The 26,910-nt window shown below is 36.8% G+C and overlaps 1 protein-coding gene across 1 annotated transcript in view; it reads right to left on the bottom strand.

Moving 5' to 3' along the window:
* Nucleotides 1–26,910, bottom strand: part of fen1 (flap structure-specific endonuclease 1) — a 44,056-nt gene that overhangs the window by 9,681 nt on the left and 7,465 nt on the right. The window contains exons 2-8 of the mRNA XM_039747553.1: nucleotides 26,334–26,436; nucleotides 24,019–24,121; nucleotides 23,876–23,939; nucleotides 23,696–23,805; nucleotides 13,037–13,173; nucleotides 10,908–10,974; nucleotides 5,100–5,231 (exon numbers count right to left, since the gene is read on the bottom strand). Of these exons, the coding sequence (XP_039603487.1) occupies nucleotides 5,100–5,231; nucleotides 10,908–10,974; nucleotides 13,037–13,173; nucleotides 23,696–23,805; nucleotides 23,876–23,939; nucleotides 24,019–24,121; nucleotides 26,334–26,436 (716 nt within the window). The remainder of the gene's footprint in view (nucleotides 1–5,099; nucleotides 5,232–10,907; nucleotides 10,975–13,036; nucleotides 13,174–23,695; nucleotides 23,806–23,875; nucleotides 23,940–24,018; nucleotides 24,122–26,333; nucleotides 26,437–26,910) is intronic.

Here is a 26,910-nt window from a genome sequence, read left to right as displayed (position 1 = left end):
GTTTTACTTATCGTTCTGATTGAGATACATTGGTGGTTTGCACTAGCACATCTGGATCAGCAGGTTTTTCCTGCTTCATTCCTTGGCACAAAATTTTGGCTGAGTTCACGTCAGGACTTTTGACCTAAAACACATTGCTAAACTATTCAGGGAGTGGATGTAGAGATGGTGCACTACTACAAGTACTTCAGGGTCCAAATCAATGGACTAGTCTCGTAACACAGATTAATTATATAACACAGGGCAGAACAGACTCTTTTTGTCTTAGGACTCTGTGTTCCTTTAATTAGGGCAGTGGCATCCTATTCATATTCTACAACTCTGTATATGTAGATGTGGTACATTCCTGTAAGTACTTGGGGGTCCACATTAATGACAGGTTGGACTGGTCTTATAAAACAGAGCAACTATAAAAAAAGGGCAGATCAGACTCTTTTCTCTTAGGAGACTGTTCTTTTTATGTAAAAATTCTTCACATTTTCTACAACACTTTGAAGGCCACTGTGATTTTCTACAATACTTTGAAGGCCACTGTGATTTTCTACACTGTGGAGTGCTGGGCTGGTAACAACACTTAAAGAGAGGCCATCTAAATCAAAAGCTAATGAAAATGGTAGGCTCTACCCCTGGAGGTAGTGCGAAGAAGAGAATGAAGACTAAACTGAGTGCCATTATGAACAATGCTGCTCATATCCTCTACCGGACACACTAATACCAAGTACTTTCAGCCAACAAATTATTCATCAGTAGTGTGACAGGGAACGCTGCTGGGGCTGCTTCATACCGATGGAAATGCACCTGTATAATGTCTTACTGTGACTGGAATCGTCAAGTCCTCTCAATACCAATACTGAGTAATGTCCATATATACACATTATTAGTGACAAATTCAGCACTTGTTTTAGCAGTCGATTTGTAGATACTCTTCACAGCTGGTCAGCTGATAAGTTAAACTACTGTTCTTCTGACAAACTTTGTGTATTGACCAATTGGAGGTTCCCAATCAATATTTTGAGCTGCCTAGAGTGAACCAGAAAAACAGTGCAGTTCTAGCAACACATTTTCTTTTATCGTTCAGAATATGAAGTGCCAACTTTTTTTATTGAAAATGGGAACTTGTCAACATTATGCACTTTTTTCCTAAAAAAAATTCAGAGAGCAAAAGTAATTGACCCTCAGAAAAACAGGGATTGCAGTACAGATATGTCCGAAATTACTTTTTGAAAATACAGAAATGTAGACCAAAATATGAATTCATCCATCCCTTTATAAACCAGCTTATTCCAGTTTTGGTTCATCAGTAATCAAGGCTGGTGCATGGCACCTGTACAGCTTGGGCACCTGGGAAGGAACCATCTGTGAACAGTGTGCTAAATCCACGGAGAAAACAAACAAACAATCACACACTGATTAATACTAGGCCAGTTCTGAGGCCCCAACTAATCTAACACACACACACATCTCTGAAATTTAAAAGTAGATGGAAAGCCACAGTAGCTGGTGAATTGCTTGCATAGGCATCAGGAGTACAACAAATACAATACAGATAGCAACTAGGGCAGGTTCATGATAAAGTAAAAACCTATAAAAAATAAAATTCTTAAAGCAAAAGTAAGAAGTTTGACAAACAAGACAAGACCCTTTAGTCCACAAGGTAGTTTTGTTAGCTAACAGCTAAGATTCCTCAATATCTCACTCCAATACTTTTTTACAAATAAATAAGAACTTCTTTGGAATAAGGAAGTGTCTGGAAAATGTAGAATGGGGAAAAAACATCTATGAACAATAGACAGTGTCATTTCTGGTATATCTTGATTTATATGCAAAATAAATATACTACAAAAACAAAAGGAATACACAAAAGAAATCATATGACATCATAACAATCCAGGAAACTACAAACAAGGATCAAAATACCAAACTACACCTGACTTTATTACGAGGTCTCAACAGGCCACTTGTGCTGTCAATGGCAGCTAAGACAGGTTACTGTCACACAAATGATAGCAAAGCATATCTTTATACATAAAACACTATCATGGCTGTCCGCTTGTCTGTCCAGGATTTTAAATCATGTGTAGCTCGCAAACCGTTTGATCTATTGACCTGAAATATGGTACACACATACTACGTGACGTCTGCTATCCACTGCCGGGTGATGATTGACCTCCAAGGTTATTGTTCTTTTTATTTTTATTGTATTGTAAAATCAACTCTCAGCAGCGGCCAGCAGGGTGGCACGAGTACGGGCACCGTTCTCATTCCTACCACATTCGCCGTCACTTCCTCTACCTTTTTATATCTTAAATCATTCTTGAGGCAGATTGAAGACTTAAGTGCCAGCTTAAGTGAAAAATGAAGGAAAACGTACTAAGTAATTGCAACACAAACACTGACTTAATCAGTTTTAACGCGAAAAGATGCTGATGAAAGAAGAGAAGCAGCAGGGTGCTAGGGTGGAGAAAAGAAGAGCTGCTCAGGAAGCAGAAAGTGCATCAAACTCTGAGCAAACAAATGCTAAACATACAGAGAAAGAGGATGAAAACTAGGAATGCTCAAGTCAAGTGTATTCACTGCACGTTAATTATGTAGTGTGCTATTAATGGTTTGAAATAATTACATAACACTTAAAACATGAGTAAATAATCTGCTGACATACTGTATTTATGAGAGATTATGGCAGAGAGAGTAGTACACCTACAGTAATGTCCATAATTAGTTGGACAGAGACAACTTTTTTCTAATTTTGGTTCTGTACATTACCACAATGAATTTTAAAAGAAACAACTCAGATGCAGTTGAAGTGCAGACTTTCAGCTTTAATTCAGTGGGTTGAACAAAAAGATTGCATAAAAATCTGAGGCAAAAATCCCTTCATTTCAGGTGCTCAAAAGTAATTGGACAATTGACTCAAAGGCTATTTCATGGTCAGGTGTGGGCAAGTCCGTCATTATGTCATTATCAATTAAGCAGATAAAAGGCCTGGAGTTGATTTGAGGTGTGGTGCTTGCATGTGGAAGATTTTGCTGTGAACAGACAACATGCGGTCAAAGGAGCTCTCCATGCAGGTGAAAGAAGCCATCCTTAAGCAGCGAAAACAGAAAAAACCCAACCGAGAAATTGCTACAATATTACAAGTGGCAAAATCTACAGTTTGGTAGATCCTGAGAAAGAAAGCAAGCACTGGTGAACTCAGCAACGCAAAAAGACCTGGACGTCCACGGAAGACAACAGTGGTGGATGATCGCAGAATCATTTCCATGGTGAAGAGAAACCCCTTCACAACAGCCAACCAAGTGAACAACACTCTCCAGGGGGTCGGTGTATCGATATCCAAGTCTACCATAAAGAGAAGACTGCATGAAAGTAAATACAGAGGGTGCACTGCAAGGTGCAAGCCACTCATAAGCCTCAAGAATAGAAAGGCTAGATTGGACTTTGCTAAAGAACATCTAAAAAAGCCAACACAGTTCTGGAAAAACATTCTTTGGAAAGATGAAACCAAGATCAACCTCTACCAGAATGATGGCAAGAAAAAAGTATGGAGAAGGAATGGAACAGCTCATTATCCAAAGGCTTGGGCGTGCATGGCTGCCAGTGGCACTGGGACACTAGTGTTTATTGATGATGTGACGCAGGACAGAAACAGCTGAATGAATTCTGAGGTGTTCAGAGACATACTGTCTGCTCAAATCCAGCTAAGTGCAGTCAAATTGATTTGGCGGCGTTTCATGATACAGATGGACAATGACCCAAAACATACAGCCAAAGCAACACAGGAGTTTAATAAAGCAAAGTGTAAAATTCTTGAATGGCCAAGTCAGTCACCAGATCTTAACCCAACTGAGCAGGCATTTCACTTGTTGAAGACTAAACTTCAGACAGAAAGGCCCACAAACAAACAGCAACTGAAAGCCGCTGCAGTAAAGGCCTGGGAGAGCATTAAAAAGGAGGAAACCCAGCATCTGGTGATGTTCATGAGTTCAAGACTCCAGGCTGTCATTGCCTACAAAGGGGTTTCAACCAAGTATTAGAAATGAACATTTTATTTCCAGTTATTTAATTTGTCCAATGACTTTTGAGCCCCTGAAATAAATGGATTGTGTTAAAAAAATACTTTAGTTGCCTCACATTTTTATGCAATCTTTTTGTTCAACCCACTGAATTAAAGCTGAAAGTCTGCACTTCAACTGCATCTGAGTTGTTTCATTTAAAATTCAATATGGTAATGTACAGAACCAAAATTAGAAAAACGTCTCTGTCCAAATATTTATGGACCTAACTGCACACTGTGCAATTTTATATATTCATTTATTTATCGACATTTTTATTAAACATGTGAATATCTAGCAGAGTTTTTCCTATTTCAAGGTATGTTTTATTCTTATATGGGGTACAGTCAATACATTTTAATACTAGCAGCCTTGTTGCACTGCTGTTTTTGCAAGCCTATTATTTATAGCACAAAGGAACACAAAGCAGTACAATTTAGAACAAGAAGTCAACATCATAAAGGAGGTGTATGGTGAGCAAACACTAACATGTCAACTACCAGAGAACAAAGCTGCAGCTAAGGTCTTGTGTAAAAATTTAAATGGTAGATTCTATAATTCACGTTAAGCTGCACAGCAATGCTATCAACTGATTGTGAACGTCTTTCAAGCACAATCCGTCATACTTCCTGGATTTTCTCTTCACTCCATAAGTCACTAGACAATAACTTCCATTGTTATTGCCATGAAATTCTCTCTCTTTCTGTCTTCTGTGCCAATTTGCAGAGAATTTATCAAAACCGGATTGTTGAATTCTTGCTCAGAAGTAGATTTTTTGCTTAGGTAAAGCACTATGTATACCCTTTCTATATCACTTTCTGAAAATGTGTGAGCAGCCAAACACCTGCCGTTATGAACAGACCCATTATACCATTACATGCAACACACATACACCAACTGTTTGCAACAACTGCAGCCAGTTTTGCTACGTATTGCCTGTACGTTAAATTTTTGTTGCTTACCTTTACTTATTGAAAAGAACAAATAAAACAAACAAACAAACTTCTTTTTGTTTAGGCAGGTGTAAAACATATGACTTTTTCTTACTGTGGTATCTATGTTTTCAATAATCTCCTCGATGCAGCCATGCTGTTTGACGAGGTCTGTTGCTCTCTTAGGCCCAATGCCCCTTATTGTTTCACAGTAATCACATCCAAGTAGAATACACAAATCTATAAACTGAAAAACAAAAGAGTGACAAAAGTTTTCTGTAAGTAAATGTAGGGTATTACACATAGGAAGTAAAAATGACAATGAGAGATTCAAAACCTGAGAATACAACTTATGAGAAGGACCTAGAAGTAGCAGTGGGCTCATTACTATCTACATTCAGACAGTGTTCAGAAGCCATTAAGAAGGCTAATAGAATGTTAGGTTAAATAACACAATGAGTGGAGTGCAAGTCAAAGGAGGCTGTGCTTAAGCTATAGAATACACTAACAAGGCCTTGTCTGGAGTACTGTGTGCAGATATGTGCCTGTATTTTTTAGGCATCTTAAAATAATAAAAGGGGGCTAACTGGCTCAGATATCTCAGAGTGATGCAAATTGGGGTCTGCTCTTAGGAGCAGAGTTAAAATCATTTCATAAATTTCCTTAATTTAGGAAATTATTCCTATTCCATTAATTATTTGCCGAAATAACGTTGGTAATACTACATGTAAAATTCAGCTTTGCAATAGTGACAATTTGGGTATTTCACAACCAACCTACTGGTAGTCCTTGAATTTTGCACCAGACATTAAACAACACCCTTACAATCTGTGAGGTAATACATAGGCTCATATATCCCACCACTCAACATGAGGTAATGTAGAAGCAATGCTGCATTCATGGAAATAGACACACACCTAAAGATAACTGCGCCAGGCGTGGAAAGCACACAAAAGAGAATCTCAAGCAATAGCACAGCATTAACATACAGGTGATCATGGATGGAAATTGTGTTGTATGAGCCTAAAGATTACCAGGGCAGGATAGGTGATTGACATGCTGAGCATTGTATTCCATGGACCCCTGGAACATTTACGTTATAGTTTATGAGCCCAGGAAGGCTTGAGAAGGCAGACTTTTGCGACGTTGAAAAAATAGAGAAGATAAAGGGGGTTAACAGAGAGAGGCATAGAACACCACATTACACTGGAAGAATGAATGTGACTTATAGACGCGGTTAATTTCATTGTGGGAAGGCAATTCTTCTGAAATTACAGCTGTAGATCATTTATTGTTAAATAAAGGACATCATTATTTGGCTTTACTCTCATTCAGTTTGTCCGTCCTTGTCTTTACATCTCAGTGTTCAGTACATTATTATTTATGTTGCAAAGTGACACAGACTATGTGTCACTTAGCACAATTATTCTACCTTATGTTTTCTTTCTTCTGTTATCATCATCATTGTTGTCATTATGGTGAAGCCATTACGTTAGTATCAGAAAACTATAAAGCGTCATCATAATTTCCAAGGAAACTACACAATGTCATCATGAGTTCTGCTTTGCGGCATGGCCTACCATAAAATCGTTACGACACTCATTCTCAAACACAAACTCCTACTCCTAGCTGAGAATAAGAGTGACATGCTTCATAAATAACTCTCATGTCCTATCCTGGGGTAGAGACAATTCTTATCCTAATTCCTGCTTTAGTGCAAGTCATGTTTTTGTGATGAACAGAGATACTCAACTTCCTGACACAATAAGTTTCACAGGGTACCGGAGCTAAACAAACAGCAAACAATATCAAAAACCTCTTCTGAAAATCCTCGTGTGAACAGCTTGGGACTGTGTTCAAATGGGATTGGGCCTTTGAATTCAAGATCTGCTTCTCCCCTCATTTGTTTATCATAAAGACATGCCACCATATTTCTAGGTTTTTAACAGCAGTTTGCGAATCTGCAGACATTATTCTCGACGCACCTTATCATGCATAAATTTGAGGCATGCTTTCCACCTAGTGTTTTAATTTGCTTTTCTTTCCAAATTTTACTTCTCTCCCCCCAACCGCACTCTGCAATGTTATGGTGTGAAGAGCAAGGTAGCCAATGAATGAGCTTTTACTGGACAGGACCAATTACAGAAGGGAGGAGTGTTTTAAATTCAAAGTCATTGTGAGATTTTAAGGCAAACAACCACGCAATTTGCAAATAATTATAACTTTATTTATAGATACTGTATTTTTAACCTGATCTGCCTCAGCTAACTCTTGATATAAAATTGTACATTGTTAAATATAATTTTACTGTAATTTAAAATGCTACCAATTTACATATACATTTAAACAAATCTTAAAATTGTCAGAAAGGTGTATGGTTTTTAGGGCCTAAAACCGTTTTCTTTTTGAAGTTGGAACATTCCCAGACACATCATTTTAATTTTAGGCTTTCAATGCTATAATGCATCCATTTGAAATTTCTTAAAATAACAAAATATTCATTAGTGTACTCACTCACAAATGCTGGATTAATGTTGGATAAAGCACTTGCACAAATGTTACTTTCTTTCATGTATGTAGTAGTAGTAAACACCAACAGTGTCTCTGAAAGAGGTTTTCCCAGCATCTTGTAAAGTGGTTTTTAATATTCACAATTAAATTACACTTTAAGCTGTAGTTTATATGCATCATGTGTGAAAACAACAGCATTAACCAGGTATAACTGTGTTATTGAAATTAGAGGTTTACTACATGTGTTCCTCAAATACTGCTTGAACTTTTCATATGGGTATACAGTCATGGCCGAAATCATAGGCACCCTTAGAATTTTCCCAGAACGTGCACCATTTCTCCCAGAAAAGTGTTGCAATTACAGATGTTTTGGTATACACATGTTTATTTCCTTTATGTGCATTGGAACAACACAAAAACAGAAAAAAAAAAACAAATCTGACATTATGCACACAAAACTCCAAAAATGGGCCGGACAAAATTATTGGCACCTTTTCTTTTTGTGGGTAAATCATTTTATTTCAAGCATATGATGCTCGTTTGAACTCACCTGTGGCAAGAAACAGGTGCTGGAAATATAGCAATCACACCAGAAGCCAGTTAAAATGGAGAAAAGTTGACTCAACCTTTCTGTTGTGTGTCTGAGTGCGCCACACTAAGCATGGAGAACAGAAAGAAGAGCAGAGAATTGTCTGAGGACTTGAGAACAAAAATTGTGGAAAAATCAACAATCTCAAGGCTACAAGTCCATCACCAGAGATCTTCATGTTCCTTTGTCCACTGTGCGCAACATAATCAAGAAGTTCACAACACATGGCACTGTAGCTAATCTCCCTGGACGTGGACGGAAGAGAATAATTGATAAAAGACTGCAACGACGGATAGTGCGAATGGTGGATAAACAGCACCAATCAACTTCAAAACATATTCAAGCTGTTCTGCAGACTCAGGGTGCAACAGTGTCAGCTCGAACTATCTGTCGACATCTGAAAGAAATGAAACGCTATGGCAGGAGAGCCAGGAGGACCCCACTGCTGACACAGAAACATAAAAAAGCCAGACTTGAGTTTGCCAAGATGTACTTGAGGAAGCCAAAATGACAGATGAGACCAAGGTAGAGCTTTTTGGCAAAGCTCATCATTCTACTGTTTACAGAAAATGGAATGAGGCCTACGAAGAAAAGAACACAGTACCTACAGTCAAACATGGTGGAGGTTCTAAGATGTTTTGGGGATGTTTTGCTGCCTCTGGCACTGGATGCCTTGACTGTGTGCAAGGCATCATGAAATCTGAAGACTACCAAAAGATATTGGGGCGCAATGTAGGGCCCAGTGTCAGAAAGCTGGGTCTGTGTCAGAGGTCATGGGTGTTCCAGCCGGACAATGACCCAAAACATACCTCTAAAAGCACCCAGAAACGGTTGAAGACAAAGCGCTGGAGAGTTCTGAAGTAGCCAGCAATGAGTCCGGATCTAAATCCGATTGAACACTTATGGAGAGATCTCAAAATTGCTGTTGGGAGAAGGCGCCTTTCAAATCTGAGAGACTTTGAGCAGTTTGTACAAGAAGAGTGGTCGGAAATTGCAGTTGAGAGGTGTAACAAGCTTGTTGATGGTTATAGGAAGCACTTGATTTCAGTTATTTTTTCCAAAGGGCATGCAACCAAATATGAAGTTGAGGGTGCCAATAATTTTGTCCAGCCCGGTTTTTGAGTTGTGTGAAATGTCAGATTTGGCTTTTTTTCTGTTGTTCCAATGCACATAAAGGAAATAAACATGTGTATACCAAAACATCTGTAACTGCAACAATTTTCTGGGAGAAATGGTGCATTTTCTGGGAAAATTCCAGGGGTGCAGATAATTTCGGCCATGACCATATATTTATATAATCTGTCCATAAATTTTTGAACCTGCTGTTTCTAGTAAAAGACACAGATTTCATATTCCCATCCACAAGCACCCGAAGCATAGTAGGATCCAACCATAAAGAACACCTTTACAATGTAAAGCATATACACGAGGACAACTCAGAGTCTCTAATAAATAGGACAGCATGAGTCTTTACTCAGTCCAAGGAGTAAACAAGACAGTGAAGAAAATGCAAAACACAGAATGGGCAAACCTCACATAATGGCATTTCAGCTGTGAAATGATGCAGGGATCAAACTTAACTTTTCAACTGTGCTAGTGAACTCACATACTCATCCAAAAATATTTCCATGGGTACCAAGGATCTAGACTGTCAGCCACTGATGTGTGCTTTGCCGATCAGTCTTGCTTCTGTATTGACAGAGTGACTGCATTTCATTTTTAAGTTTGGCTGAACCTCGACCAGAGAAGACTGCTGCAAAAACACCCAAAGACTATACTTACAAGCAGTATGTAAAAGTTCATTTACCAGTCAGAGAGATGAAAACAACTTATAATGAAGATGCTTTCTTGGTATAAATGTATAAAGCACTCGTATAGACACTAGACAAATAGAGCATACTCACAGATGTCCTGGGAAGCTGCATGCAATTGTTATTGTCATGCCTGGAGCAAGACACTCCATGAAGAGGAATGATTAACAACTTCAAAAGAACAGCAAAGCCAGAAATGTCAAGTCACTTGCCAGAGGCATCTCTTGGCTGCAGCTAATTGAACGTATTTGCAATACTCAGAAAAGACCATTCTATTTAGCACCCTTTGGTGTGGCATTCTTACTTTGTGGGTCCCCTGGTGTATGGTATTGGAAGAAGCAAAAAAATTCACAAATCAGTGTGCTCTGGAATAAATTCACTACGAGTTTAAAAGTAAACAGTGGATACAAGGGTATTACAATCCCTTTCCTTTTAAAAAATTTACAAAATATTTTTTTCTCCTTTATAGATTAAGGTCTGATACGATTGATTGCTCCAAGTCTATCTTTAATAAGCACTGCTTTTATATTAAGAGTCAAGCAAAGTTTTTTAGTCTGATGTAGGAATGTGAAAAAGTTAAACCACAGAAATAGGGTGCAAAATATTCAGTTATGTACAACATACTTGCATTAACTTTACTGGTTATGCAGCCAGAGGTTCGCTGAAGCATAATTTAAAGTACTGCAGATTAATTAATGTATATCAGAATGACAATAACAGTGTACATGGCACAAAGTTCAGTTTCATAATGTAATGAAAGACTTCAACTCCATCATTCAAGACATAAATATAGCCAGGGTATGTTGTTCTGTAGCAATCTCTGTCCCGCTTTATCTTCTTTTTTATTTCATACAATGTATGGAGTTAACAAAGAGAAGCCAGCTACTCATTACAGCGACAATGCTTATTTTTGGTTCAGAAGGCTGCCCACAATTTGTATAGCTAAGCAGACACCATGCAGTACAACAGAAAAAAGCTACTACTGAAACTGTTTAAAAGAAAATAAACTAACCTGTTCCTGAGTAAGGTTCATGTCTTGTATAATTCGGTTAAAATGGAACTCTTGAATAGGTAATTTCCTGCAAGAAATACAAACACATTCTTATTTAAATAAATAAATACAAAACAAGTTGTTTCTTCTTATTCTAAACACACACATTTAAATATTAAAGTGTATTTTTTAATTATATTAAAAAACAATATTTAATTGATATAAATGTATTTGTAATTATACAGAACTTTTGAGAAAGCAGTTCATACTAATACCATTCTAATAAAAAAAAAGAGCAATGCCTCATATAATGCTTCTGTGTGTATTAAAGTGAACATGCATTAATATATGATTAATGGAGCTTTATGTATTTTAATAATATTTGAAAAGCTTCGTCAATGACTGGGAATTAAATCTGTAACAGTCAAAATAGTTAAGTGAACTTATGTTAGTGTATGCTTGGGGTGTGTGTGTGTGTGTGTGTGTGTGTGCCCTGCGGTGGGCTGGCGCCCTGCCCGTGGTTTGTTTCCTGCCTTGCGCCCTGTGTTGGCTGGGATTGGCTCCAGCAGACCCCTGTGACCGTGTAGTTAGGATATAGCAGGTTGGATGATGGATGGATTCCTACAGATGCATTTTTAGAAAAGTGTAAATCTTAATATTCTAAATTTACACATAAATGTTACGATATGAATTTAATGTGCTCTGTTTGTGCTAACAAAGGTGTAGAAATTAGCCAACTCAGGAAACACTAAATAAGTGGGTTAGAAAAAAACAGATTACACTTTATCTTAGTTAACATAAATTTTGGGAAACGCTAATCAATCAACAATTGATCTTTAGGAATTGTTTATAATGTCTTACAGGGAAACTCAACAAATACCACCAGCATGGAATTAGAAAGAAAAGGCAAATGGCAAAGAAATGTGTCAAGACAATTTGTACATACATGAAATACAGCAAGGAAAAGCAATGCTTAGTAATGCTCATAACTAGACTCTCAAAAAAGTCTTTAACATAGATGAGCACAATAGATAGGGAGATTTGTCTCAAGAGGGAAATTTGACTTTTTACAGAAGCTCAAGAGTTATGATACAAACAAGAACAACCCAATAAATACGCATATAGAATTACACAAAAGCTCAAGTTACCCAAACTCAGGGTGATCAAAAAAAGTGTAATGATTTATATCATGAGGCAGAAGTAAATAATAACCAAGAATAGTGTATAAATATTAAATGTGAAATACAAATATGAAATGTGTGTAAATATTCTTGATTGCAACAGAAATTTGTAATTTTCATATTTTGATAAAGATCCTTAGAAGGCCGGATTCAAAATAAGTGCTTAAACTCAAAATGAACATTTTCTTAGTCACTGATCTTGAAATAGGTTAAAACAGTTCCCCACATGCTTATGGTTTTGTATTTCCAACTGTATTTGAGTGACTCTTGGAGAGCAAAGAACTCTGATGAAGAATCAAATATCAAAAACATTATCTTATTCAAGATCAGCAACATCGAAATTGAATAAAATGACACTGCACACACAGTACCTATATTACCAATCCCCATTCAAAGTTTTGTGAAAAGGAATAACTGACTCCTTGTATCCCATTACGGGGTGAAATCCTGCTGCTGAAGACACCCATTATTTTATTCTAATTCATAAGTGTATAATTTCCTGCACAAAATATGATCCTAAACTTTAGGGTTTTTCTGGGCTAGTGGTCCAAAAATAGAGGGAAACCTCAAAAAGTGTAAAGTCTTGCATAGCTAGACATCAAGATACGTTGAACAGTATGGCATTTGTGACTCAAGAAGTGCCAGACAAGATTTAAAAAAAAAAAAAAAAGCGTAAGTGATTTCAAAACATTTATAAATAATTATAAGAGAACAGTCACAGTGAGGCATTTTAAAGGCATAGTGCCATAGGTACGAAGGAGCTCCAGTGGTGTTTCTTGACACATTTCTGTGGAATAATTTGCTGGCTAAAGATACTCCGTGATACTGTGTCAGAGAGGGGATATGCAGCATTGTTCATAATGAAAGCTACGTTTGCAATGTGTTAATTAACGTTTTAGTGCAGTGGAAAATCTAGCAGAATACAATACTAATATACTGAAGGTGTTATGTAGAGTGGTGTGCACCTACTTGGCTTCACTAGCAGTCAGGTGTCTCATAAGAATGGGGCTTCCAAATGTTAAGCCATCCATGTCTTCAGTAGCAGCAGCATAGACTTTTCCAGCTTTAACCAGTGCAGCACAACTTGCCTCTGCTTCACAAGGGGCCTAGAAAATAATAATGTGAAAGTCAAAAAGAAAAAACAGAAAATCATTTACGACACTAAGAAAGGGCAATCACAATTTGTAAATAATTAATTCAAGTCTGGAAGAGTTCAAATGTAAAGGAAGGACATTAAGATTAAATCCAAGAAATAATTACCGGTAACTAAAAAAAGAGTAGTGTAAAATATATATATTTGTTAGAGATAAAAATTTTAGAAATAGTTATTCAGCTGAAAAACAAAGTGAGCTGTATTAGTATTATCAACATCTCAAAAAGGTAACTGAAGACGTAATATTTTTTTTTTTTTTACTTTTTGTTTTTGATCAGAAAATCTTACATTTGAGTGTGTTTACAAGCACATGCAAAACCGGGATAAGATGAGTAACCCAATTATGGCAGAAACATGGTTTCTTAAAAACCTCTGTTTACATGCACAAGTCTACTTATGGATTTCTCCTTTAGCAAATGTTCTGATGTCATTAAACCGCACATAAAAGAGTTAATCATTATCACCTGCTGCGAATCCAAAAACAAGTATGGGGCTTGTAATATTTTTCTTCTGTTGTTTAAAAATGTTTAGCCTCTCATATGATGTGCAGTAAATAACATTTATCACCTTCTTCCATTCTCAACAGGAGCCCCCAAAAGATTTGCAGTATGAACACTGGCCTCTGCGTCACCCGATCACACAGTTGCAAGAAATCTATAACAAACTGCTTGATTAAAACTAATCTGACACTTTATTGGTATGTGTCTGTTAATACATTGAAAATAGCACACTCATTTTTTGCTTGGCTGTGTAATTGAGCCATGCAAAGGAGCAGCATACCACATTTGCTTCTTGCCTTACCACCCAGTGTTTCTGGGTTAATAATAATGCAAGTATTTTTACTTCAATAAAAAGTATTGCATTAGGTCACTTTAAAAAGTAATGAGTCTACTTAACAGAAGTTACTTTTAACGCATTAGTCCAAACACAGCTCCCAAAAATGTTCAGCTCATCAACATAAAAGTAGTGACTTTTAAAATATTGACACACATTATTTCCATCAGAAGAAGGAATAATGCGATCGCCCGTTTTCTACCTATGGCTGCTGGATATGTGCACAAAGCAAAGAAATGAACAGGCTAACAGAGTGCAGCAGACATTGCAGACTATAAAATCCTTCACTGTAACCTGGTTAAGGGTTTACATGACCAAATAAACAGGTTAATCATGCTGAAATCGACATGTGTTAACCTGGTTTCTCAGAGACCAAATATCCTGGTTTACATGACAGTTTAGAAACTATGTTTCTGTGAGTATTAAAGCAGATGTAACACAATCATTGTTAATGCTAGGAAACAAATGGCTGAAGGAAATCCTTGCTACTGACTGATATGTCATAATAAAACAAAGCACAGAGAAGAAAAAAAAACAACTTAATAAAACACAGAACATGAAAGAATTGGCCTTTCCTACTAACTTAATCAAAGATGAAGATCATTCTAATGCAGATCACAAAATTACTAGAGCAGGTGCAAAGTACATACTGTACTGTACATAAGCTATTTTTAGTGATTTAGGCATTGTAAGGCACAAAATATTATTTATTTAGCCAAGTACAGTGTATGTATAAACTCTGGAACTATAATTCCACACCTAACCACATTAACGTATATACAGTACTAGCTGTTCCCCACGGCTCCGTCCACATAATAGTGAAACAGGACAAATTTTAAAAATCAATAAACATTATTATGAGGGTTTGTCAGCACACCTCTATTCTTGACTTGCAGTTAATGCCAGCTGACCAGCTCATGTCAAAGCCTTTTGGAGAGCAAAAAGAGATCTTGTGTACAAAGTTTTGGAAACAATTAAATATAAGAAATACATGTGCAGAGGAGAAATGCTGGGTATATCGGGAAAAGGATGTTAAAGACAGAGCTGCCAGGCAAGAGGAAAAGAGGAAGGCCTAAGTGAAGGCTTATGGATGTGGTGAGAGAGGATATGCAGGTGATGGGTGTAACAGAGCAAGATGTAGAGGACAGAGAGATATGAAAGAAGATGATCTGCTGTGGCAACCACTAACGGGAGCAGCCGAAAAAAGAAGAAGACTATACTAACTTTTCTATCACTCCTGCTGTCAACTCTCCAGTGGGACTCTAATGAGTATGGCAACCTTCACAGAGTATTGTACATGCATTTCATCTTCCACTCTAAGTGCTTTTAGCACTCTTGTATAAATTGTTTCCAAGTAACAATGAGATTGTGCTCATTTAGCATTAACACTCAATGTTTATACTGACATCTCATGTAACAAACCCCACTAGTTCCAAGACTAATTCACTTGTTATCTGTATTTTGTGAAAAGGAATAATAATTGGTACCTTTAGGTACACAAGACATTACTATATTTTTCTTTACAACTTTTTTTTTTATTTTAAAAGCAATATGTAAACAGAAAACAGTGATGAAAAAATACCACAATATGTGCAAGTCACTTTTGTTACTATTAAATCTCTATATAATGCAAAGCTGACTGATTGACTGACTCCCTCCCTCACTTTAAAAAGCTGAAATTTGGCAGGATGGGGCATCTAGGGCACTAGATACCAATTAAGAATGGACATTTCGATATATCAGTATTTAGGGTTAGTCCCTCTCCCTCACAACAGAAACAATAAAAACCCCAAAATCTCAAAAATTCCCTGGCAGATTTGACTGAAATTTGGAGACAAAAAAAGAAAATAAATTTTTTGTTTATGCATTTTGTAATTGTCAAAATGTATTAATATTATGCTTGCTTATATGCTCTATGCTGAGAGCATGCTTTATACCAGGGGTCCTCAATCACAGTCCTGGAGGGCCGCAGTGGCTGCAGGTTTTTGTTCTAACCCGGTTGCTTAACTAGAAACCACTTCTTCCAATAATTTAATTTCATGACTTGTTAGTGCTTTAACTATGCTATGTCAGGTAATTCTCATATCCTAGATTTTCTTCCCCTTTCTAAGGATATCATCCAAATGATTTGAAGGCTAAAATGGATGAGTAATTCTCAGTGCTTCACCTTTTTCTCTTCAGTTTCCTTCCAAGTATGTAATTAAACCCACACCTCCTCATTCAATGTCTTTTCTTTATTTTCATGACCATTTACAGCACTCCATCACTCTCCTTCTTGGTCAAATAGCCCTTACACAGCCTGGAGGTGTGTTTGGGGTCATTGACCTGTTGAAAAATAAATGATCGTCCAACTAACCTGACTTCTGCACAACACAACTGCTGGTCCCAACCCCATTGATAAAGCAAGAAATTCCACTGAATAACCCTGATAAGGCACACCTGTGAAGTGAAAACCATTTCAGGTGACTACCTGTTGAAGCTCATCGAGAGAATGCCAAGAGTGTGCAAAGCAGTAATCACAGCAAAGGGTGGCTATTTTGAAGAAACTAGAATATAAAACATGTTTTCAGTTATTTCACCTTTTTTTGTTAAGTACATAACTCCACATGTGTTCATTCATAGCTTTGATGCCTTCAGTCATGAGAATAAAGAAAACACATTGAATGAGGAGATGTGTCCAAACTTTTGGCCTGTACTGTACATATATATATACATATACATATATACACACATATACATATACATATATATATACACATATATATATATACACATACATATACATATATACACATATACATATACATATATATACACATATATATATATGTGTTTGTGTGTATATATGTATATTTTTTAACAGTTGCCTACCGGCACTCTTAGATACATACTAGTTCTCGTGGGTTGTACATTCTGCTCTATTATTCTTCAATCCCTAGTTGTGGCGCTTAAAACTGTCCCAGCCCCAACTTTGACCACTGGACATAAAACAAACCCATATTCATACCAAACCCCCAGAATTGAAAACTAACAGAAAAATGTTTGTCCTAAAAGAATGCTACATAAAAATTTCTAATGGGGAAATGCTCCCATCCTTCTCTCTCTTCACATTAATACATCAGAATACATACACACACACACACACACACACACACACACACACACACACACACACACACACAGCTGTACTGGAATTTATGTGTACCCACTTTAAGCACTGCTTTGCATATACATTCACATCTATGACCGTTAAATGGGGACATACTACATAAAAGTATGCTGTACTTGAGTGAAAAATAAGTGGTGTAAACAAATGAAAATTGTAAACATGTAATAACATATACACAAATTACACATTATTCCTACTGATAACCCATTTCACGTCAAAAGAATACAGTTTCCTGTAAAATTCTGTTCTGACCATCAACAAAACCCAAGACAATAGGGAAAGCAGAAAAAATGGCAGAAATTGATCTAATGCAGAAATGCCATACAAATGGACACCTGTATTAGAATGTTCAAGATTAAGCAGTTCCAGTGGCCTAATAATATTATTACTACTTATTATTTGGCTGATTTATTCAAGGTGACTTATAACATCTGAGATGCAATTGGTTACACTTCTTTTGTTATTCTAAATGGAGCACAGCATTAAGTGAATTGCTGGTGGTCACAATGTTTAAGCAGCACAATTTGAACCCAGAACGTCAAGGTCTGAAGTCCTAGTCCTTAGTTAATAAATAAATAAATGCAAACATTTTGTACAGAAATAGCACTTAATTACATAGTACTTCTGATACACCTGACTAACCATTGGCACAACAACTAACACCCTTTATCTTATGAAATTTCACAGCTAGTGGATTTATAAATCTACATAGCCCTTATTGACTGACAAGAAATTCTTGGTTATTTACAGGCAGTCTAATAATGCCCAGGAGAATCCAACCTCTCTGAAAAATTAATTTAATCATTAAAGTACTGGAGACAGCAACAATGATGTTTCACATTTAATAGTAGAAAAGGGCAATATTATTGCCAGTCTACAGGATAGCACAGATTGTTTCATGTCTGACTGGAAGTTGGTGGGATCGTTCAGTCCCATCTTTTTTTATCTTGATCTTATTCATGCTTTACTAGAGGGCTCTGCCACCTGCTCACTTCGCTCGCCAACCTCTGTGTTTGGTTAATCGGATATACAATTTTAAAAAAGTTTTTTTTTCTTTGGAACGGTTTCAATTTCATAATTTGCACTTTTACTTTAAAGCTTCATTAAAAACAATATTGTTTGGAGATGCATTGTGACAAAGCAACATTTAAGTGCCCATGAGAGAATATTGTTTCTGTTTCTCTAATAACTAATCTGACTTTTTCTAATGTTTGTCCCTGTGATTTGTTAATTGTCGTAGCAAAAGCTATTCTCACGGTAAACTGTAAACATTTTAATACGAATGGCATATCACAGTCTCCTTTGGTGTCTAATGTTATTTGCAAAATATATACATTACCTTTCTTGTCACCTGTTAAAGTGCATCGCTTCTCTGTGATCATAAATATACACCTGACCCAATTGTTTATTCTTTGAAATTAAACTTGTCGTTTCTTTAACTGTTGCGGGACCACAGATTGTCATAGCGTATGGTCCATTATTGTGTAAATCCATGTTTTGTGCATTAAGTGACGCACAGGCGAAGATACTTTGTTGTCTACTCGTTGCCTTTTATTTCTGACCTTAATTTGTCCTGCTATTTTTTCCCCAATTACACCTGGTTCTGACGATTAATCACCTTTTTGTTTGATACTGTTGCGACTGACATCATAAAGTGTCACAAAAGTTTTACTTGAACAATTGCCGACTTCGTAACCCCAAAATCAACTTTCTAGCACTCTCTCCAACCCCTCCTCCCCCAGATCTCACCCCGCTTACCGCATCAATCAATACCCCACTATCAGTCTTCTGTGCTGTGTTCCCCCTTCCCCCAATCAGACCTAACAGTCACTTAAAACCAAAAAGGCTTCAACCTGGCTGGGAAACTACAATACCTTTGAATTTTACTGCTTTTATATTCTGTACCTTTCCCTGCATGTGTATCACACCATTGTTTGTTTGAGCCTTTCGAATTCCACTGCCTTCATAATCTCTTATTTGTCTGTTTTTCTCTCCATCACCTTTGGGTCTCTGGTCTCCGCGCTGCTCTTTTTCCTTCGCTTAGTCCTTGATGTTTCATGGAGAACGTATTGTCCTTATAGGCTTTATATGTGCTGGGAACACAGTATGTGTGTGCTACGTGCCTTTACACGACTGAGTGTTTTTGGTTGGGTGTGCTGTTATATGATATCATTTGTAAGTAGGATGTGTCTTGCAAGAATCTCATGTTCCACTTTCCTACAAGACGGCCCTGGAACAATCTCTTGGTATCAAGTCTCTTGTTTACTGTCCCCGCGAGACGCTCCGTGGCCAGTCTCTTTTATCTTGCGGGCCTTTTAAATGTCTTCCGAGACGATCACGTCTCGTCGCCCTGCTTTTCTTTTCCAAGATTTTTTTTTTTTTTTATAATAGCGATATGCAAATATGACCAAGAAACCAGAACTGTTGTTGTTTCTGTCTATCCTACATTGTTCTTTACTAGTTCATATGGAGTCGAACATTTTCAATCCATTTTGTAAGTATGTGGTTAGCATTCTATAATTTTCTCTGTTCCAACAGTGGATATAAAAAGTCTACACACCCCTACCAAAATCGCAGATTGTGTAATTAATAAAATGAAACCAAGGTAAATTTTCTCAGAACGTACTCTACCTTTATTGCAAAATTGCATTCTATACAATGAAGGTGAAAACAAATCAGAAACTGTTTAGTGAAAAAAGGAAAAAAAAAAAAACCTACAAAACCTGATTGGCATCAGTGTGCACACCTTTTAATAATCAAGAATGTGGCTGCATTCAGAATCAACTAATCACAAGGAGTCTCATCTCAAATAATAGTTAGTAGACACCTGAATCAGTTAAACTGGCTCTTATTGAGCTCAGATAACATTTAGCTGTTCCTATATGATTATTCAGATATTCTCTTTGTTGCAATATACTCTAAAAGCCAAGGTCTGCAAAGAGCATTTAAAACATGAACTGGATTTCATCATTGAAAGGTATCAATCAGGACAGGGGTACTAAAAAGTATCTAAAGCATTAAACATCCCATGGAGCACAGTGAAGACAGTCATCAACAAGCAGAGAAAATATGGCTCAGTAGTGACTCTACCAAGATCAGGACATACCTCCAAAACTGATGAGAAGACAAGGGGAAAACTGGTCAGGGAGGCCACAAAGAAACCTACAGCAACATTAAATGAGCTCCAGGATTTCCTTGCAAGTACTGGTTGTTCCCCACATGTTGATAACAATCAGACATATTCTAAATGTCTGGGTTGTGGGGTAGGGTAGCCTTTCCTCACAAAGAAAAACATCCAAGATCGGCTACACTTTGCAAAAAATTGTATATCGAGTCTCCCATAACCATGTGGAAAAATGTATTATAGTCTGATGAGACAAAGGTTGAACTATTTGGCCATAATTCCAAAAGGTATGTTTGGTGCAAAAACAAAACAGCACATCACCAAAAGAACACCATACACACAGTGAAGCATGGTGAAAGGCTGCATCATGCTTTGGGGCTGCTTTTCTTCATCTGGAACTAGGGCTTTAGTCAAGGTGGAATGAATCATGAATAGCTCAGAGAATCAGTCTATTTTGGCACAAAACCTTCAAGAGGAACTTCAGCTTTCAGCATGACAACAGCCAAAAGCATACATTAAATCAACAAATCAATAGCCTAATCAAAGGAATATCATTGTTGTGGAATGACCCAGTCACAGCCCAGACCCTAATCCAACTGAAAATCTGTAGGGTGACCTGAAGAGAGCCGTGACCATGTAATTTGACAGATCTGGATGTTTTTATTTTTTTTTTGCAAGTAGGAGTGGGAAAAAAAAAAATTAAAAAAAAAAAATCACCAAGTCCAGATGTGCCAAGCTGATAGACTTAAATAAAATGACTGCTATAAAAACTAAAAGGTTTACCAACTTAGTATTAGCTTACGGGTGTGCATACTAATGCAACTAGGTTTTTATACGATTTTCTTTTTTCACTAGTTTTTGATTTGTATTTACCTTCTTTGTATAGATCGCAATTTTGCAATAAAGGTGGAATAAGTTCAGACAGGATTTCTCCTGGTTTCATTTTTTTTTTTAATCCACTATCATGATAACTATGTTAAACATCTCTCTATTATAAAAAAAAATAAATCTTCAAACGAGACTATTTCCAAGAGATTAAGTCCCGCGAGACGAGACTACAGTAATCCCGCCTCGATCGCGAGGGTTGCGTTCCAGAACCCCCCGTGATAGGTGAAAATCCACGAAGTAGAAACCATATGTTTATATGGTTATTTTTATATATTTTAAGCCCTTATAAACTCTCCCACACTGTTAACATTATTAGAGCCCTCTAGACATGAAATAACACCCTTTAGTCAAAAGTTTAAACTATGGTCCATGACAAGACAGAGAGGACAGTTCTTTCTCACAATTAAAAGAATGCAAACATATCTTCTCTTCAAAGGAGCGCTGTCAGGAGCAGAGAATGTCAGAGAGCGTGACAGAAAAGCAAACAATCAAAAAATCAATACGTGCTGTTGGGCTTTTAAGTATGTGCACCACGATAAAGCAGCCGCAAAGAAGGGAGCAATGTGAAGGTAGTCTTTCAGCATTTTTTAGAGTAGCGTTCGTATCTTCTAGGCAAACGGCCTCTGTGCAAACAGCCCCTTTGCTCACACCCCCTCCGTCAGGCGCAGAGAATGTCAGAGAGAGTGAGAGAGAGATCGAGAAAAGCAAACAATCAAGCACCACTCGGGAAGCACATCGTATATCATTGAGGAGTTTTATTTAATAGAAATACATGCTCTGATTGGGTAGCTTCTAAGCCATCCACCAATAGCGTCCCTTGTATGAAATCAACTGGGCAAACAAACTGAGGAAGCATGTACTTTAAATTAAAAGACCCATTTGTCTGCAGAAATCCGCGAACCAGCAAAAAATCCGTCATATATATTTAGATATGCTTACATTTAAAATCTACGATGGAGTAAAGCTGCGAAAGTCGAAGCGCGATATAGCGAGGGATCACTATTGCGAAGAGATTTTATCAAGTCCCGCCCTCCTCTTAACCATTTACGGTTAATGGCTCACGCCCACAGTCCACTCACCTCTCATTCGTGTGAATTGTTTTGTTAGACACAGTTACTGCACTCTCAGCTCTTAAAAATGTTTACATTTTCCTCACTTAAGTTCTCAATAAAAGAAGACTTATGTCCAAATCTTAATGAAGAATTTCATCCAGAAGGGTTATCAACAGAAGAAATCAGTATACCGACAATCCTAGCACTGAGAAACGATGAAGTCAAACGAATTTATGTGAAAACTGTTGATTGGTGGTTACAAGGCAAATTGGTTAAATGCCTATAAATAGACCATGCCGAGACCGTGGGGATTGTGCGGAAGATGAAAACATCAATAACCCGTTAACACAGTCTGGTCTTCTACCGGCCGAATTACTGTTGAAAAAAGGATATATCGTAATGTCATTGTGTAATTTATGTATAAGTGATAGGCTATAGTTCTTTCTTTGCATTTATATAGAGCTTTTCTCACTAATCAAAGTGCTCAGCAATTGCAGGTTAAGGGCCTTGCTCAAGGACCCAACAGAGCAGAGTCCTTTTTGGCATTTACGGGATTCAAACAGGTAACCTTCCGATTGCCAGTGCAGATCCCTAGCCTCAGAGCCACCACTCTATGCAGTAGGACAAGATTAGTTGTATTCAAAATTGGTCGAATAATTCTGATATGTAAAATTTTAATAGGCGTCAAGAAAGGTAATGTAGCAGAAAACATTAAACACCAAAGGAGATCTTGATATGCCATTCGTATTAAAACGTTTACAGTTTTCCATTAGAATAACTTTTGCTATGACAATTAAATCACAAGGACAAACATTTGAAAAAGTCAGTTTATTTATTAGAGAGAAAGAAATGGATATTCACTCATGGGCAGTTACACGTTGCATTCTCACAATGTAACTCCAAACACAGAATCAAAATTCAAAGCGATATTGCCGAAAAATTAATTCCAAATATTGTTTTTACTGAAGTTTTACAGTAAAAGTTTAAAAAGTATTTGTGTGTTAATTTCAAAGCCAAACAGAACGAAAATGTATAACGCAGCAAATACCTCTAACGCAAAAAGAAACAATTTTTTTCAATTTATTTATTGTTAACTACTCGCTGTAATGTAAAATTGTTAGGTCTATTATACATATGTATGAATTCCCATTAAAATAACAATCTGTTTAAATTGTACATCCGTTTCCCCATACGCGAGTGGCAGAGCCGTTAAGTGGCTAGTGCGTAGCGTCCGCCTGGGAGTTGGTGAGCGAAGTCCCATTAGAAAAATGAAATGAACTAATTACTACCCATAAAAAGTACAAACTGCTCAAAACAGAAGAATACAAAAAAAAAAAAAACACAAAACAAAATGCATTTAAAACAAAGATACACAAAGTGACTTCTTACAGCAAAATAAATGGCTCACCTCTACATAAGGCACACCCATAAGAGTTAGTAACCTCTTGCATTCATCATTGTGTTGCTTGGTAACCTTCACAAGACGTTTGTTGAATTTCTCAATGTTCTCCGCCTCTCCTGTAATAATACATTTTTGTTATCTATGATATAAAAGAAAATATGTTAAGTACATCCTAGTTTTACTTACCGGCCTCTTGGGCTTGTGCCAATTGCTTCTCTGCCTCTGCTCTTCGTTCGCTTCTCTTTTCCAGCTGATGGAGAGAAAGATTTATTGATTTAATTCACTTATGTAAATCATTATTTACCAAACACACCATAACCTAGACTCACCTCTCCAGATTTTAGCTGTGGTGGCTTGCCATCAAACACATACACAGGTTTAATGCCATTCTCCAGCATACGGATTGTGCGATAAAACATGCCCATGAGATGACTGCAAAACAAACAGCTGCCTATAAAAATACAAAACTCAGCTCTGTCTGAAAGATAATAAGCAAGTTAAGTATAAGGTGGACAGAGGAAGAGGAAAGAGTTTAAAAAAGAACTTTCTATGACTTATAAAATATTACCTGTTGAGGACCTAATATACATAAAGGGTAAAGAGGTGCCTTGTGATGGAAGTGTTAAGGATAATACTTAGATGGAGGTTGAAAAGGATGTGAATGTGAACGTTGTTGGATGACATGAGGAGAGCACATCTCATTCCAAGGAATGCTCAAGGAATTCAGGATTTATGGTACTTGTAAGGACAGGAGGACTGCTGCATTAATTCAATTTGATATCAGAATCAAACAAAAATGTATACTGTATATGAAGAAGTGTATTGTTGGTGCATAATTCATATAAAAAATATCAGAACACAACCCTGAGCCACAAAAATGGCCACTAACCCAGGAGTGTACAATACTGTATATCTGTCAATGTGATGTACACATATGAACGTTTTAATTTGTAGTATCTGAAATAACTTTGAAGGCAAAATGAATGAAAATAGTTTACATCAAAAATAAAATTATTTTAATTTCATGCTACAAAAAAGATTGGACCTAATATGATTAATAAAATCTCCAGAAATGAAAAGAAATTCACAAATGTTTAGAAAGACTTTTGCTTCATTTTTTGTCTGTTTCAGGATGTGTAGCTAAAAAGTCTGGACTACAAAGCATGAGAATATATTCTTAAGCAATCAAAAATACTTTATAAATAACCTTTGTACAGTGAACCCCATTCCTAAGTAAACTTTACATACAATAAGTCAACTAAATAACTTTCATGATCCCTGAGATATTCTCACATGGTCAAGGAGACAGTTCCATGTTTCACGCAGACAAAAAAAGGGAACCACCAATGCAGTTTGCCATTATAGAGGTACCCTTTCTCTCTTCCCCCCAATAATAATGAGATGCATTATGGAGGATATCCTAAATATTCAGTTCCTAAAATATGTATATATGGCATTCAAAAGGCATTTCTTTGGATGAGGTCAAGTGCAGCTTCTCTTTCAATGCAGTGATCTCAGTCCACCACATTCTTCTGGATTTCTAGGAAAGGTATGAGCTCAGAATTCGAAGATAGTGTGGGCTAAAAACACTGTCTGGATGATGTTCTAAACCTCTGGCCGTGAACAATGCCTCAAGGACAGCCCATCGCAACAGCTACATGCACAAGGCAGGAACAAGTCTGAGAGAACTCCAGAGTTAAATGTACCAGAACAATTTATATTTACCAACAACCCTAACCGCATTTTTTGGACTGTTAAAGCCAACCATACCATCTGCCAAATATCTACACAAGCACAGGAGGAATAGGCAAATTCCAGATAGACATTATGTCAGTCAGAAATCAAACTGGACTTCAAATACTATGGTGCAGCAAATCTACCCACTATGACACGGTTTTGTCTGGTTCAATAATGATAATTGGAATTGTGAGAAATGTTTCACATTTATGAAATTTATTTGCATCCTACATTGATTTACTTTTACATAAAATAAAAAATGATTAATGATGCCATGGCAATATACAGGTTTTTAGCCTAAATATTTTCAAAAACACTAGCAAAGAACTGTAATATTGAATATGAGTTTTTATGTGTGAGGAATGTAGCATAAGAATAGAACAACAACGTAATATTCTAAAATGCATTTAATACAATTCAAGGCTGCAGATAGGTAGACCCTATCCTGTTAGCCATGAGCACAAGGTAGTAAACAGCCATGAAGAGGATGTTAGTCATCACTGGACCCATTAACAATCAAGCAAGGGTCAGTCTGCAATCACAAGCTAACCTATGCAACACATCTTGAGGATGCAGGAGAAAAACCTAAGCATCCAGAGGTCAATCCAGCCAGAAAGTGCAGATTCCACAGGGTGAAGGATTCCAGGATGCTCAATTTGTGAATTGGTAGCACTAATCAAACAAAAAATAATTCAATATCATATAACTCTCAATGTAGCAAAGTCTTTTGGAAAGGTATTTTTTTTAACTCCAGAAAACATTTTTTATGTAAATGGTGACCTTTACATTGCCATCATTATTTAACTATTCCAAGAGCTAAAACTGGAGCATTTTCCCCCCATATGTACAGAATAAAACATTTGAAATTGGAGACTTTGTATCTAATGAAAGGAAAACGCAAGCATACCTGGTTGTTTCACCGTCTTCATTCTGCAGCACATTACCATCCTGCCTAACAGCAATTAGAAACTGATAAATGCTCATTGAAGCATCAATAGCAATTTTTCGACCTAAATATAAGAAAAGGACAGAAAATCAAATATGCATTTAGGTGGAGTAATTGTTATGATTTGTTATTTATTTCTTCAAATCTTAAGGATCACATACAGTTCTACTCTTAGCTATGAAATATTTGGTGTTGCTACAAGTTTCCTTTTCCAATAGTTTAAAATTAGGAATTTTACAATATGTCATTGGCTTCAGCTCCTTGGAGTTAACCTTGAACATGACTTGGGCTTGGAATTCAATGTTAATACAGTTAACCCGAGTTAACTGCAACCCAGGGTGGCATTTAATGATCCGCTTTACAGTGTAAAGTCTTTTTTTTTTTTTTTTTTAAATAATTTTATTAAAATCAAATAACATTCCATGCAAACAAGTCAAGTTTAACAAAACTAGGTTTACAGTGTAAGGTCTGAATAACTCTTAGGATAGTATTCTTCTGCCATCAAGTGGGTGAAATGACATTATGCTGCAAAAAAAGT

This window comes from Polypterus senegalus, chromosome 1 (assembly GCF_016835505.1).
Source record: "Polypterus senegalus isolate Bchr_013 chromosome 1, ASM1683550v1, whole genome shotgun sequence".
Classification (NCBI taxonomy): Eukaryota; Metazoa; Chordata; class Cladistia; order Polypteriformes; family Polypteridae; genus Polypterus; species Polypterus senegalus.
This window is presented reverse-complemented; position numbering and strand designations above follow the sequence as displayed.